Raw genomic sequence first — 17,853 nt, forward strand, 5'->3', positions numbered from 1 at the left:
GAGTCTGACTTTAGAAAGAGACTTGATGCAACCTGCTGGGTTTCCTGTATCATGAATTGGTGCTAAATGCATTAAACTGAACTGAACTGTTTCAGGTTCTGTTCATGTGATTCAGGTCTGATCAAGGTGTTCCCATCCTAAGGAAGGGATGAACATAGGAAGGAAGGAAGGTTACAGGGAGTGAGGAAATTTAATTACTTAACTTTAGACAATATATAAAACGGTGAAAAAAGCAGGAACTCCATCCTCAGAACCTGCTGAGCTGAAGAGAATAATTTGGGTTAAATTAGAGACTGTGCTGCACAAATGAACCCAGAACCAGTCAGTCAGACGTCTCTTTATTAGCGTTTCATGTAATAAACATGTTACACAGGGACAAGCAGCAAAGATGGAAAAATTGACAAATTTCTGGTAACAGATCCAGTTCTCCAGACCAAATGAATCTAAATTGCAGGTTCTGGTCAGTTCTGTGCTTCTCCGGCTCTGTTAGCGAACAGGGAGTTGTGCAGGTTTGTGCCGCTGAGTTCTGGCCGATGTGCTCTCTGGTTCTGTTTGGTCCGGATCGGGTTGTGCTGGAAAACGCTGAGGAAGAGCTGCAGCTCCAACGCTGCTTTAATCTGAACGGTTTTTCATCCATTCAGGAGATTTTCTGCCCAAACGAGTCCAAGAAGAACTGGGAACTGTCTGAGGGGTTCTGCTCACGGCTCAGTCCGGTCACCGTGGTTCTGGGTAACGGGCCGGTTCTCATGTTATGACCGAAAACAGAACCCTAAGTACTGAACCCAGCCTAACCGTATGTTTAGCTCCCCTCTGTGCTTTAGAACCAAGGCCAGGAGGCGGGTCCACCTGGAGGTCCATTCCAGGACCAACGGAACCGCTCGGGCCTAAGAGTCGTGCTTTTGGACCGTAGGAGGCTGGGATTCAAACCCAGAACCTTCTTGGTGCAAGGCCACGGTGCTACCAGCTCCCCCCACCGTGCAACAGGGAGTAAAAGCAACTTTACAGAACCTGAAGGACCCGGTTCTGGTTTCTGGAGAGGAAAGTAGAGACAGAACAGAACCTCCATCGTTAATTTCGGCTTCAAACGCCACGGCGGTTCCAGGTCTCCTGCGACCCGTCCAAACTGGGTCCGAGCAGCGGCACCGAAAGCACAGAACCCTCCGCTGGCCTCGGACCGGGTCGCAGGTCCAGGAGCAGAACCGGGTGGTTCTGGGAGCTCCTGAGCCGGGTCACATCCACCCAGCAGCGGGTTCCGGGTCCCCAACCCGCTGCTGGAGCCACCACAGGAAGTTCTGCGGGTCGCATGCATCCAGAACCTCACAGCTCCAGGACTCCAGGTGGGTTCTGACGCGTCCAGAACCACCAGAACGTTTTCACACCCTTCAGGTTAAAGATGGACCTGAGCAGTTTTATCCCCACAGTGACACACATGGACAGGTACAGGTGAGCTCGTTAAGCACCCAGTGGTTCAGAAGTATTCATACCCCCGGCTGAATGATCCCACAGGATGATGCTGCCATCGCCGTGCTTCACAGCAGGGAGGCTCTTCACCAGGTGACCAAGCCTGGAGATCAGAGGGAGAAGTTCTGAGAACGTTGGTCCTCCTGGTTCCATCATCTCTGAGGGACCACGCTTCATCTGGGCCCTGCCTGGTGGCGTCGGTAAGCGACGGATGTTCTCCTGGTGGGTTCTCTGAGCAGGGATCTCCTGGTCCCTCAGTCTGCCCAGGGTTCCCCAGGGTTCCCCAGGGTTCCCCAGGGTTCCCCAGGGTTCCCGGGTCCAGGGAGGGTTCTGGTGGCTTCAGGCCTTTTCCAGATCATCCAGACTTTCATCAGGCCTGTTTCCAAAGATGATAAACGGCTGAAATCGTGTTTTCTCGCCATTGTCTGGAAAATGTTAAAGAACGTGACACTAACATCTGTTCTAGAATAATCCAGGATCCGGTTCTTTTGCTCTCCGGTCAGAACCCAGACAGACCCGTAAATCCCAGCCTTTGGTTCTGGGACCAGCAGCGCTGCAGATGAGGCCCGCTCTGTGCAGCCATCTCACCATGAAGCAGCCGAGGCCGGCCCAGAAGGTCCTCTAGGACCCACCACTGGGAGGACCTGAATCTCAAACCGGACCTGGGACAGGTAGCAGGCCCGGCAGAACCCGGACCGGCTGGACTGAGAACGTGGAAAAGAAACTGGTCTCTGAAACACGATTCCTCGGAGGACGAGACGTTTCCTGCAGATCCAGGACCGACCCGGCATGAAAGATCTGGACCGCTGCTCCACATTCATGTTTTCTAATCAAAGCTGCGCTCTCAGAACCGGCAGGTCCAAAGCTGCAGCTGCAGCCACATCACACAAAGTGCAGCTGCTTTTACTGGTCCTGCATAGTGATTTATCTAAACGCTGCCATGTTCCTACGTTCTGACGACCGGACCCAGTCTGTCCGGCACGAAGCCACCGACACCCCCAGGGTTTGGGTTGGACCGGTTCTGGTGGTGAAGCTGAGGAGGAGCCAGCTTCCCCTTTAGATGGAAACACCGAGGTGATGAGAAACTGTCATGCTGGAATGTCTTCTGTCACGTCACAAGAACGAAGGAGAACCGTGGCGACAGGAACTCTGGGAACGCTCCGAGGTCACAGCGACGTTTCTCGAGCGAAACCGAGCGACGGCTCCAGCTGGACGCCATTGGGTTTGTTTCCTGCAGCGCCGTCGCCAGGACACTCCGGAGGAAGCTGTGAGAGGGAAGGGCAGATTAATCTGGAGCTGATAAATCAAGCTGCACAGAACACAGAGAGAGTGACTCCGGACGGTCGTTCTAGGCGCCACCACTAGAGGGCAGCGCACAATAAAAAAACTCACTAGCAATGAGATTAACGGCAGAGCTCATCAATTAACAGGGACAGGGGTCCTCTCTGAGGGACAACATGCTGGAGTCTTTTCACAGCAGCATAAATCCAGACATGCAGGGAGAGGAATGTGTCTTTATTCACCGGACCGACGCGCAGAAGAGCCGACGCTGCAGAGACGCTGCGGCTAAATGTCGCCTTTAAAGGTCACGCTGCAGGACGCACTGAGCAGAACGCAGAGGTCCACCAGCAACAGAAGCCTGGAGCTACAACTACATTTAGCGCTTTAACTGTTTTCACACGACAGTTAAATTAGAACAGACTGACTTTGATTTTGCACAAGTAATTTAACATTTTTCATTTGTTTAATGTATTACTATTGGCAGAAAAATTATTAAAAAAGTAAACACCTACAAAACACGATTAGGAATGACCTTCTTAATGATCAATAAATGTATTAAACATAATTTCAAAATAAAGTGAATTAACTGGAAACGGTTTGATTATCATGGGTATAACCAAATTAAATGTCATTTTTGCTACTGTCAAAATAGCTCTAAAATCAGCGGTTTGGGGAGCTCGGCCATATTCCCTGTTATTCACAAATTAAGAGATAATTTGGACATTAAATGTATTACGTAAAATAGATAACAAAGAGCTCTGTAATTGTACGTTTTGACTGATTTTTCTTTCTTAAAAGGATGAGTATTTAATGAGTGAAATAATGATTATTTTAATGCAGTGAATGTGTCAGACAGGCTGAAGAGAAAATAGATTTGAACAGGGTCAGTTGTGAGGATATGGAGCATAAAGGAGTTCAGAGAGAGCAGCTGCTGTCTACAGGAAATCTGCTGAGAAGAAAGAGGAAGTGAGTAAAACTCGTTAGAACCCCAGCTAGTCTGAGCTTTAACCCAAAATAGAGAAGGATGGAGGGGATTTAGTTCTAACCTGACAACAACACTACAGTTTAGGTTCATTTCATGTTTGTTATTATTGCATCTGAGTTTGATAATGTTCATTTTGTCTCTACGATCATCTTTACTAACACTAATAAATATATCACTCTATAAAATGACAACAAACCTTCGGTTTCTATTAACTGATTTGCTCTTAAAGGACAACTTGCCACTCACAACATGGCGTCTGTGTTGACGCGTCAGCAGGAACTACTTACTGTCTGCAGGTTGTTTCTCTCTGACGCCATGTTCACGTTGTGTCGCTTCAGCTCAGACTTTATTAAGGCTGCAACAGAGAAGCAGAGAAAAGCTTTCAGCTTTGCAACTTTGCAGCAGTCGGCCTCAGGGTTCCTCCGTCCTGCGTACCGGTCAGAACCACTCCCAGGAAGATCCAGGCGCAGAGGAACAGGTTCCCCGCGAACGGGTCAAAGTCTGTGGTCAGCTTGCCCTGAATTAGAGTGAAGATGATCCCGAAGATCTGCCAGAAGAAGACAAGAGACCCGGAGAGGCCCGGAGACGAGGAGAGACACTGATTAACATGCAGGCTGGTGACACGGTTCTGACAGACCAGAACTTTTTATCTAAATGCACCTTCATTTATCTATATAGTCACTAATTTCAACCAAATTCAGAACTTCCATGAACTTTAATTGCAGGCGACCTCAAAGTCTCTCGCTGTAGCCGGAAAAGTATGGAGCTAAACTAGTGACAGCATGCAGCGACATTCAGAAGAGATTTGGCATTTTTAAAGTTAAACATTGTAAAATTAAACATTGTAAAATTAAACATTATAAAGTTAAACATTGAAAAATCAAACACTGTAAAATTAAACATTGTAAAGTTAAAATTGGAAAATTAAACATTGTAAAATCAAACGTTGAAAAGTTAAACATTGAAAAATCAAACATTGTAAAGTTAAACATGGTAAATTTAAACATTGTAAAGTTAAACATTGAAATATCAAACATTGAAACATTAAATATTGTAAAATCACTTTTAATGACATTGAAAAAGAGATCTGGCATTGAAACATTGTTAGAAAGTAAAAACTTATGATTTTTATCATTTTATGCCGCAGCTTTTATTCAATCGGATTTTTTCAGTGTCACTACATGCTGGCACTGTTTTACCGTAGGGGTAAACTGAAGGCCCCTTCATGGACCCTCCGTTTTTCCAGTACTCATCATCTTCCTGCAGTGAACTTATGGAAAGCTCCAGTCAAGTACCGCTGATTGACCACAAGAAATGGTTTTATTTTCATTGATATTATCTTCATTAGCTGATTCAGCGAATGATTGTGGTGACATGGAGCTAAACCAGTGACAGCAGGTAGATGATGAGGAGTACAGGAAAAACGGAGGGTCCATGAAGGCACCTTCAGTTTAGCCCCGCCCCCAACGGTAAAACAGTGCCAGCTTGTAGTGACGTCATAGCCGAAGGAGCTCTGCAGTGACACTGAAAACATCTCGTGGAATAAAAATGCAACATAAAATAAGAATATAATCATAAGTTTTTACTTTCGAACAAAGTTTGATTTTACGATGGCAGATCTGTTTTCAATGTCGCTGCAATCTGTCACTGTTTTAGCTCCATAGATCTCCTCCTGAACGTATAAATAAATGAAGGTGAGGGCGTGGTCGGTGGTACCTGGGCGAAAGCGTTGAGGAGTCCTGAAGACGTTCCCTCAGACTCTGGGTACGTGATCTCCACTCCGAACTCAAAGCCCAGAGGCAGGTAACCCGTCATGAAGAACCTGTTGCAGAACAAAAACGGTCTTCACAGCTAAAATGTCCAGTATGAAGGTAAAAAGAGCGGAGTGGACCATCTGGACCTCCTCTGTGTCACCATGACGTTATTCTGACGTCACTTCTGTGTTTATTTACATGTAAACATAGAAAAGGTGTTTGGGGAGAAAACTCTGCCTCCTCCCTGAAGGTCAGAGGAGCAGCTGGACGGAGAAGTTCTCTCAGCGTGACTAGGAGCACCAGGAGGAGCCACTCTGGGCCACAGCAGGAGGTCCACCACGCCGTCATGGGAGCAGGAGCAAAGATAAGTGGCTGTGCAGGAGGCGCGTCGTACCCGAGCACACCTGCTGTGACAAAGACCAGGTAGATGTTGTCCAGGTGAAGCGTGAAGGTGAAGACCAGCATTCCCAGAAACGACAGGATGTAGACGACCAGAGTGGTGACTCTGGAGATGGAGGAGAGAAGAGAGGAGAGGAGAGAAAAGAGGAGAGAAGAGAGGAGAGAAGATGCTGGTGAATCCTCAGGAAGTTATGATGGAGAAATGGATTAAGAGATGAATGAATGGATGAACGGATGGATTAATGAACAAATGAATAAACAACTGAATGGATGACCAGATGAATGAATGGATGCATGAACAAATGAATGAATGAACAAATGGATGGATGGATGGATAAATTAATAGATGAACGGATGAACAAATGAATGAATGTATGAATGAATAGATGAACGGATGAATGAATGAATGTATGAATGAATAGATGAAGGGATGAATGAATGAACGGATGAAGGGATGAATGAATGAATGAACGAATGGATGGATAGATAAATGAATAGATGAACGGATGAACAAATGAATGAATGTATGAATGAACGGATGGATGATGAATGAATAGATGAATCAATGGATGAATGAACAAATGAATGAATGAACGGATGAATGAACAAATGAATGAATGAACGGATGAATGAAAGAAACGGATGAAAGAATGAATGTATGAATGAACAGACGAATGGATGGATGGATGGATGAACGATGGATGGATGGATAACTTAATAGACGAATGAAAGAACGGATGAATGAACGGATGAAGGGATGAATGAATGAATGGACGAATGGATGGATAAATGAATAGATGAATGGATGAATGAATGAACGGATGAATGAATGTATGAACCATGCCTCCCTCCGCTCCACCCTCCCCACGCTCACCCAGTACGTCACGTGTAAAACAAGGGACAATAAAACGCTGGACCTTTTTTATGCTAACGTTAAGGACGCTTACACCTCCGCCCCCCTCCCCCCTCTGGGACGCTCAGACCACAACCTCGTCTATCTGCTTCCCCATTACACTCCACTGGTGAGGAGACAAAAGGCACAGAAGAAGTCAGTGAAAGTTTGGTCAGATGAAGCCAGTGAGAGACTGAAGGACTGTTTCAGAACCACAGACTGGAGCATGTTTCAAAGCTCTCATGGAGAGGACATCAACAGCCTGACTGAATGCATCACTGACTACATGAACTTCTGTGTGGAGAGCATTGTGCCTACACGACGGCTACGATGCTTTCCAAACAACCCCCGCTGGGTGACCCCTGAGCTGAAAGTCCTCCTGAACCAGAAGAAGAGGGCTTTCTACTCAGGGGACAGAGAGGAGCAGCGTAGAGTCCAGCGGGAGCTCCAGTGGAAGATCAGGGCAGCAAAGAAGGATTATGGGAAGAAGATGGAGGAGCAGCTGGCACAGAACAACGTCAGGGATGTGTGGAGAGGTCTGAAGAACATCTCCGGCTTCGGGCAGAGGACCAGCAGGGCTGCAGATGGAGACACCAAGACTGCAGATGAGTTGAACTCATTCTTCACTCGGTTCGACTCCCCCCACACTGGCCCCCTCCTTGCCCTCAACTCTCCACACGTCTCCAACCACCAGCCCTCCAGAGACCTACCATCCCCCCCACCGCCACTCCGATCAACGACTGACCCATCCACACCTTCAGCCCTACCTTCCTCCCCCCTCACAGTCACACCAATGCAGGTGAGGGGACAGCTGACGAGGCTGAAACAAAGGAAAGCCTCAGGACCGGACGGCATCCCCCCCAGGCTGCTGAGGACCTGTGCAGACGAGCTCTGTGAGGTCCTCAGCTACATCTACAACCTGAGCCTCAGCCTGGGGGTGGTGCCCACCCTGTGGAAGACCTCCTGTGTGGTACCGGTTCCCAAAACGCCGCACGCCAGGGAACCGGCCGACTTCAGACCAGTCTCCCTGACCTCCCACCTGATGAAGACCATGGAGCGCCTCATCCTAGCTCACCTGCGCACCGTGGTGAGCCCCACCCTGGACCCGCTGCAGTTTGCCTACCAGCCCAACATCGGAGTAGAGGATGCCATCATCTACCTGCTGCAGCGGGCGCTAACCCACCTGGAGACCACCGGGAGCGCTGTGAGAGTCATGTTCTTCGACTTCTCCAGCGCTTTCAACACCATCAGACCGGTGCTACTGAGGGGGAAGCTGGAGGACGCTGGGGTGGACAAACATCTGGCTGACTGGACCATGGACTACCTCACTGACCGCCCTCAGTACGTGCGGCTGCACGGCTGTCAGTCAGAGGTGACACTCTGCAGCACCGGGGCCCCCCAGGGCACCGTCCTGTCTCCGTTTCTCTTCACCCTCTACACCTCGGACTTCACCTACAACACGGACAGCTGCCACCTTCAGAAGTTCTCTGATGACTCGGCCATTGTGGGCTGTGTGTCTGAGGGAAACGAGCTGGAGTACCGGTCGGTCATCATGGACTTTGTGGACTGGTGTGAGAAGAACCATCTGTGCTTAAACACCAGTAAGACCAAGGAGATGGTGATCGACTTCAGGAGAAGACCCCCACCACACTCACCTGTGAACATCCAGGGGGAGGACATAGAAACTGTGGAGAGTTTCAAATACCTGGGTGTTCACGTCAACAATAAGCTGGACTGGACTCATAACACCGACGCCCTGTATAAGAAGGGCCAGAGCCGGCTCCACCTCCTGAGGAGGCTGAGGTCCTTTGGAGTGAGCCGGCCTCTGCTAAAAACCTTTTATGACTCTGTGGTGGCCTCAGCCCTCCTCTATGCTGTCGTCTGCTGGGCTCCTGGCAGCACAGAGCGGGACAGAAAGAGACTGAACAAGCTGGTGAGGAAGGCCACTTCTGTCCTGGGCTGCCCTCTGGACTCTGTGGAGGAAGTAGCTGAGAGGAGGGTGTTGTCCAAGTTCACATCCATCATGGACAACACCTTCCACCCGCTGCACCAGACTGTAGAGGAGCTGAGCAGCTCCTTCAGTGCAAGACTTAGACATCCTGTCTGTAAAAAGGAGCGCTACCGCAGGTCATTTATTCCTGCTGCTACAAGATTTTACAATGCTGCACTGTAACTGTGACCATAACTGTAATAATTAACGTGCAATAACCAATGTGCAATAATCTATTTAATACACTGTCCTACAACCCGTGCAATAATCCTGATGTAGTGACTTCTGCTGCTATCATCACCTGAACATAAGTCAGCCCACATGTATGTATGTATGTATGTATGTACAAATGTATACAATGTATATGCACGTACATACGCGTAGGTGCGTATGTAAGTAGGCGCATAGATATGTGTATATATTTAAGTATATAGATATGTTTATATATATATATATAGACCACTAAGAATGTAAATGAGACATCATATGCCCATTCCTATTTCCTTTTTTTTGTATTTTTTTGGTATTCTTTCTGATCCATTGTATATATGAAGACTCACTGTATATAATTGAATGCACCTTCCCTACTCTTCTTGTATGAGCCGATGTGACGAGTGAATTTCTCCATTGTGAGATCAATAAAGACTATCTTATCTTATCTTATCTTATGAATGAAGAGATGAACGGATGAATGAATGAACGGATCAAGGGATGAATGAATGAATGAACGAATGGATGGATGGGTGGATGGATGGATAAATGAACGAATGAATGTATGAATGAACAAATGGATGAATGAACTGATGAATGAATGTATGAATGAATGAATGGATGGATGAATGAATGGATGAATGAACAAATGAATGAACGTATGAAGGGATGAATGTATGAATGAATGTATGAAGGGATGAATGGATGAATGAACGGATGAATGAATGAACGGATGAAGGGATGAATTGATGGATGGATGAATGATGGGTGAATGGATGAATGAATGAATGGATGAAGGGATGAATGAATGAATGTATGAATGAACGGATGAAGGGATGAATGAATGAATGGATGAACGGATGAAGGGATGAATTGATGGATGGATGAATGATGGGTGAATGGATGAATGAATGAACGGACGAAGGGATGAATGAATGAATGTATGAATGAACGGATGAAGGGATGAATGAATGAACAGATGAACGGATGAAGGGATGAATGAATGAATGTATGAATGAACAGATGAAGGGATGAATGAATGAACGGATGAACGGATGAAGGGATGAATGAATGAATGTATGAATGAACAGATGAAGGGATGAATGAATGAACGGATGAAGGGATAAATGGATGAATGAATGGATGGGTGGATGGATAAATGAATAGACGAATGAATGTATGAATGAACAAATGAATGAATGAACGTATGAAGGGATGAATGGATGGATGAATGAACGGATGAACGGATGAATGAATAGACAAATTAATGAATGAATGAACGTCTAAATGAATGGATGAATGAATGAACGGATGAATGAATGAATGGATGAATGGATGAATGAATGGATGGATGGATGGATAAATGAATAGACGAATGAATGAATGAACGTATGAAGGGATGAATGGATGGATGAATGAATGGATGAATGAATGAACGTATGAATGAATGAATGGATGATGATTGAACGTCTAAATGAAGGGATGAACGGATGGATGAATGGATGGATGGATAAATGAATAGATGGATGAATGAACGGATGAACGTATGAATGGATGAATGGATGAATGAATGAATGGATGAATGGAGGGGGCTGCCTACTTGTAGGTCTTGCTGTGGTCCAGCCAAAGCCCGCAGAGGATGGAGCCGACCATTCCCACCACGACCAGAGTCAGCCCGATCCTGCCGGCGTTCAGCTCCTGGTTCTGGAGGACAGAGAGGAGAAGTTCTGACAAGTTCTGACAAGTTCTGACAGGTTCTAGACGCCTGGAGCTCCAAGCCCAGCGTTCGGTTCAGCGCGTGCTGCGGCGATCGGGCCGGTTCTGGAATCTGGGTCGGCTCTGCTTCCCATGGAGGTGCTCATGCAGAACGTGTCGGGCTGAGCAGCAGGCATGCGTGAAAGAAGCTAATGACCACAAAGCCAGAACCGGGTCCTCTTCTCCTCTGCCTCGGTCCCGGTCCGGCTCACACCGGATCTACTAGATCTAAATGAGGCCCGTTTTATCCAGAACCAACGGTCCAGAACCTTTACCTTGAAATAGTGAATGATCATCTGGTTGAGCAGCGTGGAGACGGAGTAGAAGGAGCCGGTCAGCATTCCTGCAGAGAGGCAGCAGAACGTCACCTGCAGCTCCTTCTGCAACATTTAATGCCACAAAAACCTGGAGAACATCAGCAGAACATCGTTTTTACAGTTTAAGCTAGAACTTCTGCTGACGGCATGGAGACGTGTCCCTGTGTGGACCTTCTGCTTCTCCTCTCTGGTCCTCCTCTAACCTCAGCGTCCCCCATGCTGGACATGTCCATCTCAGTCTGGCTTCACCTCCAGAACATCTGCCAGGAGGTTCTGCTGCAGCAGAAGCTCGTCGGCTCTGTTAGCTTGGAGAACGGCTTTAGGAGGACCATCCTTCTCTTTTATCGGCTGGTCGGCTGTTTATGTGGAAGGATTTCACTTCTAGAGGTCAGGCTTAGTGTCCCTGTCCTCTGATGGAGACCTGATGGGTCGGTTTGACGGGTCTGAGCGTCTGCACGTGAAAAAGCAGAAGGAGAAGCAGCGAACGTGGCAGTTTGCCCTCACCGTAGCTGACGAGCAGCAGGACGAAGGCTTTGTTCTTCATCAGGTTGATGATGGACTGCTTGTAGGAGTAGTCTTCCAGCGGGGAGCCTGGCAGCACAGCCTGGGCCTGGCTGGGGGGGACAGCAGGTCTGTCTCTGATCACTGCAGGACAAAGACAGACAGACGGAAACCTCAGCTTCCTGCTAAAAGCATCATCCGTGGTGAGCAACGTCCATCTAAGGACATCCGTGTCAGATAAAAGCACAGAAACTTAAAGCTGACTCAGCACATGGTAACCTAGTGGTTGCTGGTGGTATTGCATCTTCTGGTCCGTTTTATTTATAGGGATTTTACTCCACAGAGCAACAAGAAGAGACGCAAGAACTGTCAAGTTAAAGCAAAGATTCTCCTCGTTTAAACTGTTTCTGCTAATTAAAATCTGAAGAGTGCGGCGTACACCTGCATTTAGCTCCTCTGAGTCAGAACCTTGAAGAGCCTCCTCTGGCTGCAGGTCCATCTGCAGGTCTATTAGTGTTCGTCTCTACCAGCTTTAAACACCTTTGGCAGATGGTGTTGGACTTTGACTAGGACGTTCTGACACGAGCTTGTTCTGGTCTGAATCATCCCATAATATCTCTGTCTGCATGTTCAGGGTGGTTCTCCTGCTGGAAGGAGGAGAATTCAACTTCTCAGGTTTTTATTAGTATTAAATGTTGGAATCAGGAACTAATCCTCTCTCCTCTGCATCTTTATGCTGCACTTTGTGTGGATCTCACAGGAAATGCATGAAGGTTTGTGGCCACAACCAGACAACATGTGACAAACATTATGGGGTGTGAATACTTTGCAATGTCTCTGTGTTTCCTACTTATTTATGAATAATAAATACGTTTGAAACGTGGATATTTCCTTTATTTTTAGAAGTATGGGGTAATTCATATAAACAGAGCTGATAGAAAACACCACTGAACCGTTTTTCAAGTCTGGACTTTTAAAAATGAAGGATTTAGTTTAATTAAACACTTTTATTGATGCAGAAGGCAGAAGGTTATTAGTTACCACCTGACATCCACGGTCTGTTTGCTGTGAATGAAGATGGCAGCAGCAGCAGATTTAGTTTAAACATCCAGAACCACAATTAAACGATTATTTCTGCTGCAGCAGCAAAACGGTGGAACAAACTTACAGGAACACGACCTGAAAGCATTTCACTGTTTAAATGTAAGTATATGAAAAAAAGAAGTGGAATGTAAAAGTGTCTAGAATGTATAATTATATTAGTCAAAGCCGTGCTCAGGGCATGACGTTTAGGTTTATTATGAGCTGAGAAGGGTTCCACAACCTGCTGCTGTTCTTACGTTCTTAAGGCCTTGTTTTGTGTAAGAATAATTTAAAAGCTTTACCATGAAAAGAACAGATAAAAGAAATGAAAAAGTCGGTTTATCTTTTATTAATTTTGTCTAATAATGTGAGCTGATTATTATGCGAGGACGTTCCTGATGGGCAGCCTGGATTTAACCAGAACCTGTTCTGTGGGGGTCAGACGGGTTCCTCCTGGTTCCTTTTACCCAGAGAGGCCGTTACCTTTGCATACGGCTTCATTCCTATTCAAAGCGACCAGACACACCTTTCTGACTACTTCCTGGAGCTCCAACACAAAAACCCAAATGCATGAAGCTTCCAGTCCTAAGCGGAACAAAATCTTGTCAAACTGACAGTCTTCGCTCCAAACGAGGAAGATCTCTGGGATATTTGTGTTCCCCTGAAGACGCGGCAGTCTGGGACGCCACTTTCCTTCAGTACACAGCAGGACAGCGCCAGTTCAGGGCTACTGAAGCAAAGAGCGACGGCAGCAGATGGGGGCCGGTGTGTGTGTGTGTGTGTGTGTGTGTGTGTGTGTGTGTGTGTGTGCGTACCTATGACGGTGAGGATGAAGAGGCCAGTGGAGACAGCAGCTGTTCCATAAAACATGATGCTGATGTTGTGACCTGTGAGACAGAAAATCCACTTTATCACCAGAAACACAGCGGCTGCGTCTGTTTATGCAGCAGAGCTTCAATTGGTTAACGAGGAAAACACAACGAGTTCACATGTTCTCACATGTTCTCACATGTTCTCACATGTTGTCACAACACAACGCAGAGGTGAAAAATGATCGGAGCGGAGCAAAAAAACATGTTTCACGTGGTGGAAAAATAACGCCACGTGTTTGACGTCATGTAATTTTACCTTTTCCTGCATCCTGATCAACATGAGAGTCCAGTACTGAGCTGTAGCCTCTGGCTTCTTTACATTAAATGTGTTAAAGTTTCTGTTTCAAGAGTCTTTTCTAATTAAAGAAGACAACAATAGGCGCGGTTAATTCTTTACGTCTGCTTTTCTACATGTGAGAAAGGTTTCAAATGTTTCAACACAGTGTAATTTGTGTTTATTATTATGATATAATTTCCTTATGTGGTTTCTCACATATGAAACACATGTTACTACATAGTTTAATTTCTACATGAGAAATGCATGTAGAAATTAACATGCTATTTCACATTTTATTTACACATCAGAAATAATTAAAGTTTTAAAACCAAACGTGGAACTCTCCTGGTTTATCACATGTAGTCGTGCTGCTTTATTCATATATTTTTAATATAATGTGTAAACACAAAATATCCTAAATGTGCTAAAACAGTGTTATTCATGCGTTTTAAATATTCCTGCATGTGATTTTAACACGTAGTGAGTCACGTGTTGCCCATTGTTGATCCAATCTGCAGACTCATGTGAACTTTGTGTGTTTTTCTGTGATGGTTCTGGTTCAGCCGTCTGCACAGGATGGAACCACACGGTCCAGATCCAGTTTTTCTCTCCTCACCTGTTAGTTCCAGGTCCTCCGGTGTGTTAGGAACCAGAACTGGAGGCAGGAGGAACCCAATGGCTGTCCCCAGCTACGAGGAGACGAGACAAACAGGAGATTCTGTCAGTTAACGTGAGCATGAAGTCAAGAATGTGGGAACAGTTCAGTATTTGTACAAATTGTTTTCAGTCTCTTTCATTTAGCTCACACGTGTCAAACCCACGGCCAGCGGGCCAAATCCGGCCCTCAAGAGCCAAAAAGGAAGATTATGTCATACAGTAGAGGCATAAATGCTTTTAAAGTTTATAAAGTGGCTAAAACTGAGTCTCCTGTAGTGAATGTTGATTTTTACCAGTGTAGTAACAGCATCCTGCCACTAGATGTCAGGTTTCCCACAACACATTAAAACAACCCAGAAATGTCCAGAAAGAGAAGAAGTGATGCAGAATGATGAGTTTAAAGTGTAACTCACCACAAAATCAACTTTTTTGCAGATAAACTGTATAAACTGGGCCTAAGGTGCTACTTTTATGTTACTGTGCATTTTTTTTTTTTACTTTTTTTTTTAACTGAAATGAAATCATGAAATCAAAAGTATCATCTATACACGTGCAACCGGCCCTTTAAATGACTTCATGATGCCAAAGTGGAACACTATAAAAATGAGTTTGACATCCCTGATTTAGCTGATTAATAACAGCATAAATAACAAAATCCAAAGCTATAGATACCAACCTTTACACAATCCTCTGAGAACATCTAAAAGTTACTTAACTGTGTGAAGCATTCCTTCACATTTTTCCATTTCAAAATTTAATTTCCCCCAAAATTCTAATTCTTATAAAATTGGGTGGAGCAGTTCACCGTGTATGACGGGTGGATAAACCCCAGGATGCATGGATGGACGGCTGGATCATGAGACATAAGCATTAAAGGGTGGATGTGAGCCATGGGGGATAGAAGGATGCACATGTGGAGAGATGGATGGATGGATGGATGGATGGATGGATGGATGGATGGAGGGATGGATGGATGGATGGATGGATGTGGTGTAAGATGCATGACAGGAGGGTGGAGGCTCAGACGGACAGACAGTGACCCTTCACCGCAGGGAGATCCTTGTGATAAAATGTTAAATAAATGAGATTTAACATTCAAGATAAACTGGTTTTCTTTGTTCAACCTAAATTGTAACATCACCACAGAGAACGGCGTGCCTGATGTGAAACACGGCGGCGGCAGCATCATGCTGAGGGGTTTTGCTTGTCAAGGTGGGTGAAATTATAAACAGTCCCCTATTAACTAGTCCCTTCTGACCCACAACCTGCTGGTGTTGAAGAGCTGAGGGTGAAGAGGGATTTCATTTTTTCATCATCAAAGAATGACTTCAGCACCAGAAAAGTTCTGGATTAGAGCCCAGAACCAGAGAACCTACCAAAGAAAACCGAATGAAAGGTTCTTTACTAAAGTTCAGCCACTCTCAGAACCGCTGTGCCGCCGCGTTTTACCTCCCTGTGACATGTTGCAGACTAGCTGCGGGTATTTGGAGCCATCGGGGACTGACCTGGTTCCCCAGCACGGCCGTGGCGCACGCCGTGGACACCTCCCGCGGTCCGAACCACACCGAGGCGATGCGCGACGGCAGGCCGAGGATGAAGACCTGCGCCACGGAGCAGATGACCTGCGCGCTGACGGTGACCCAGAAGCGGTCGGGGCTGACGCTGGCGCACTTGAGCCATGCGCCGGCGCAGTTGAGGCCGGAGCCGAGCAGGGCCGTGAGCCGCAGCCCCCTGCGGTCCAGCAGCCAGGTGGCCGGGAAGATGAGCGGGATGTAGGCGACCATGTAGACGATGGAGAGCCAGTCCACCTTGTCGTTGCTCACGCCGTAGTAGTTGGTGAACACGTTGGTGATGATGCTGTAGTGGATCCACTGGAAGGCGTTGATCAGGGAGTACAGGCTGAACACTGTCAGCACCGCGAACCGCCGCCGGTACACTTTGGTTTCCAGCGTCTTCCCGTCAGCCTCCGCAGCCTCGCCTCCTCCTCCGGCGCTGGGCAGCATCGCCTCTCTTTCATCCGGCGGCGCCTCCACCTCCTCCGGATCCCGGAGCGGTTCCGCCACGCCCGCCGCCGCCGGCTGCGCGCCGCATGCCGGGTAGAAGTCTGCCGCCGGCCGCGCGCCCCCCGGCCCGGGACTCTTCCTGCCGGCCGTGACGTCGTCAGGTGCGCCGGTGTCCGCGCGCAGGTGCTCCTGCACGAGCTCTCCCGCCACCATGAGGCTCAGCTTGCCCCAAGAGGAGCCGCCGGCTGATCGAGAGAAACTGAAAGCGGAGCAGGAAGCGGCGGAGAACCGGAGAGCAGGACTTCCTTCATCAGATGCGCTCCGGTGCGCCTCACGTGTGAATAACGGAAAGCGCTCCGGTGCGGCTCCGAAGGTCCTAATCCTCAGGCAGCATCCTGCGCCCGGCTCTGGCTCATTTCCTGGGGCGGCGTGCTGCGCCTCTGCCTGCCTCCCAGCTGACACTCGGCCTTCCGATGCCGATGAGCCAATAGAAGAGCCGCTCTCATCCGGTTATATAGCCGCTGCTGCCGCCGCCATCATTCGGTCTGATGCAACAATGAGCGTGGAGGCGGTGCAGGGTGGATGTCTGCCCCAGCGTGAAGGTCCAAACTCAGAGCGCAAGCCTCCATATTTCATGTTGGATCAGGGGTGGCCAACGTGTGGCTCGGGGGCCGTTTAGGGTCCTTAGAATGATGTAATGTGGCCACAGTCTGAGAATGTCACACATATGGTTCACCAACCCTGGAGGCTGAGAGAGAGAGAGAGAGAGAGAGAGAGAGGAGAGAGAGAGAGAGGGGGGGGGGGGGGGGGGGGGGGGGGGGGGGGGCTTTCAAGAAAAAAAAGCTTTATATTTGAAAGCAAACTGAAGTTTAAAATGTAAAACACAAATATAATTTTGTGTTTTACTGTTAATTTTTGTTCTTTTCAATTAAATTTTGGCCTTAAATACACAACCAGTGGCTTTTAATTTAAAAGTTGATCAGTTAAACTTGGCTAAATAAAGTAAGAGTTTATGAATTTGTTCTTTAATACAACAAATTAGAGAAAAATTAGGCCATATTGTTTTTTTTTTATCAAACATGACAACATTTTTATGTTCCAGATCTGCAATGATTTACACATCATTACAAGAGTTTGACTATTTTGTTTCATAAAAATGTTATCTATTTATTTCATTATTTAGCAGGTAAAAACAAAACAAAAATTGCATTCTTAGTAAATATATATATATTTTTGTTGACTACTTTCAACTTGACAGTTTTGAAGACCTCTTGATTACTGTAAACAAAAAACAGGTTTTCAAATAAAGCTTTCAGAATCAGAGAAGTGAGACCGTATAAAACCCTCCAGATAAAATGTGTGTTGTTTGAACATGGGCGTATTAATTGACAATAATTAGTGTGTCTCTTAAGTCTG

The 17,853-nt window shown here is 46.7% G+C and overlaps 1 protein-coding gene across 1 annotated transcript; it reads right to left on the reverse strand.

The window, feature by feature from the left end:
• Nucleotides 1-2,168: 2,168 nt before the first annotated feature.
• On the reverse strand, nt 2,169-17,184 carry flvcr1 (FLVCR heme transporter 1). The gene is made up of 11 exons (XM_036130395.1): nt 15,940-17,184; nt 14,394-14,466; nt 13,444-13,515; nt 11,549-11,689; nt 11,003-11,070; nt 10,573-10,676; nt 5,876-5,986; nt 5,444-5,549; nt 4,163-4,274; nt 4,015-4,082; nt 2,169-2,726 (listed from the first exon to the last, which is right to left on the reverse strand). Exons 1-11 carry the CDS (start codon nt 16,648-16,650, stop codon nt 2,628-2,630), a joined length of 1,665 nt encoding a protein of 554 aa, XP_035986288.1. The 5' UTR covers nt 16,651-17,184; the 3' UTR covers nt 2,169-2,627.
• Nucleotides 17,185-17,853: the final 669 nt, after the last annotated feature.

Source organism: Fundulus heteroclitus, unplaced genomic scaffold, assembly GCF_011125445.2.
Source record: "Fundulus heteroclitus isolate FHET01 unplaced genomic scaffold, MU-UCD_Fhet_4.1 scaffold_36, whole genome shotgun sequence".
Classification (NCBI taxonomy): domain Eukaryota; kingdom Metazoa; phylum Chordata; class Actinopteri; order Cyprinodontiformes; family Fundulidae; genus Fundulus; species Fundulus heteroclitus.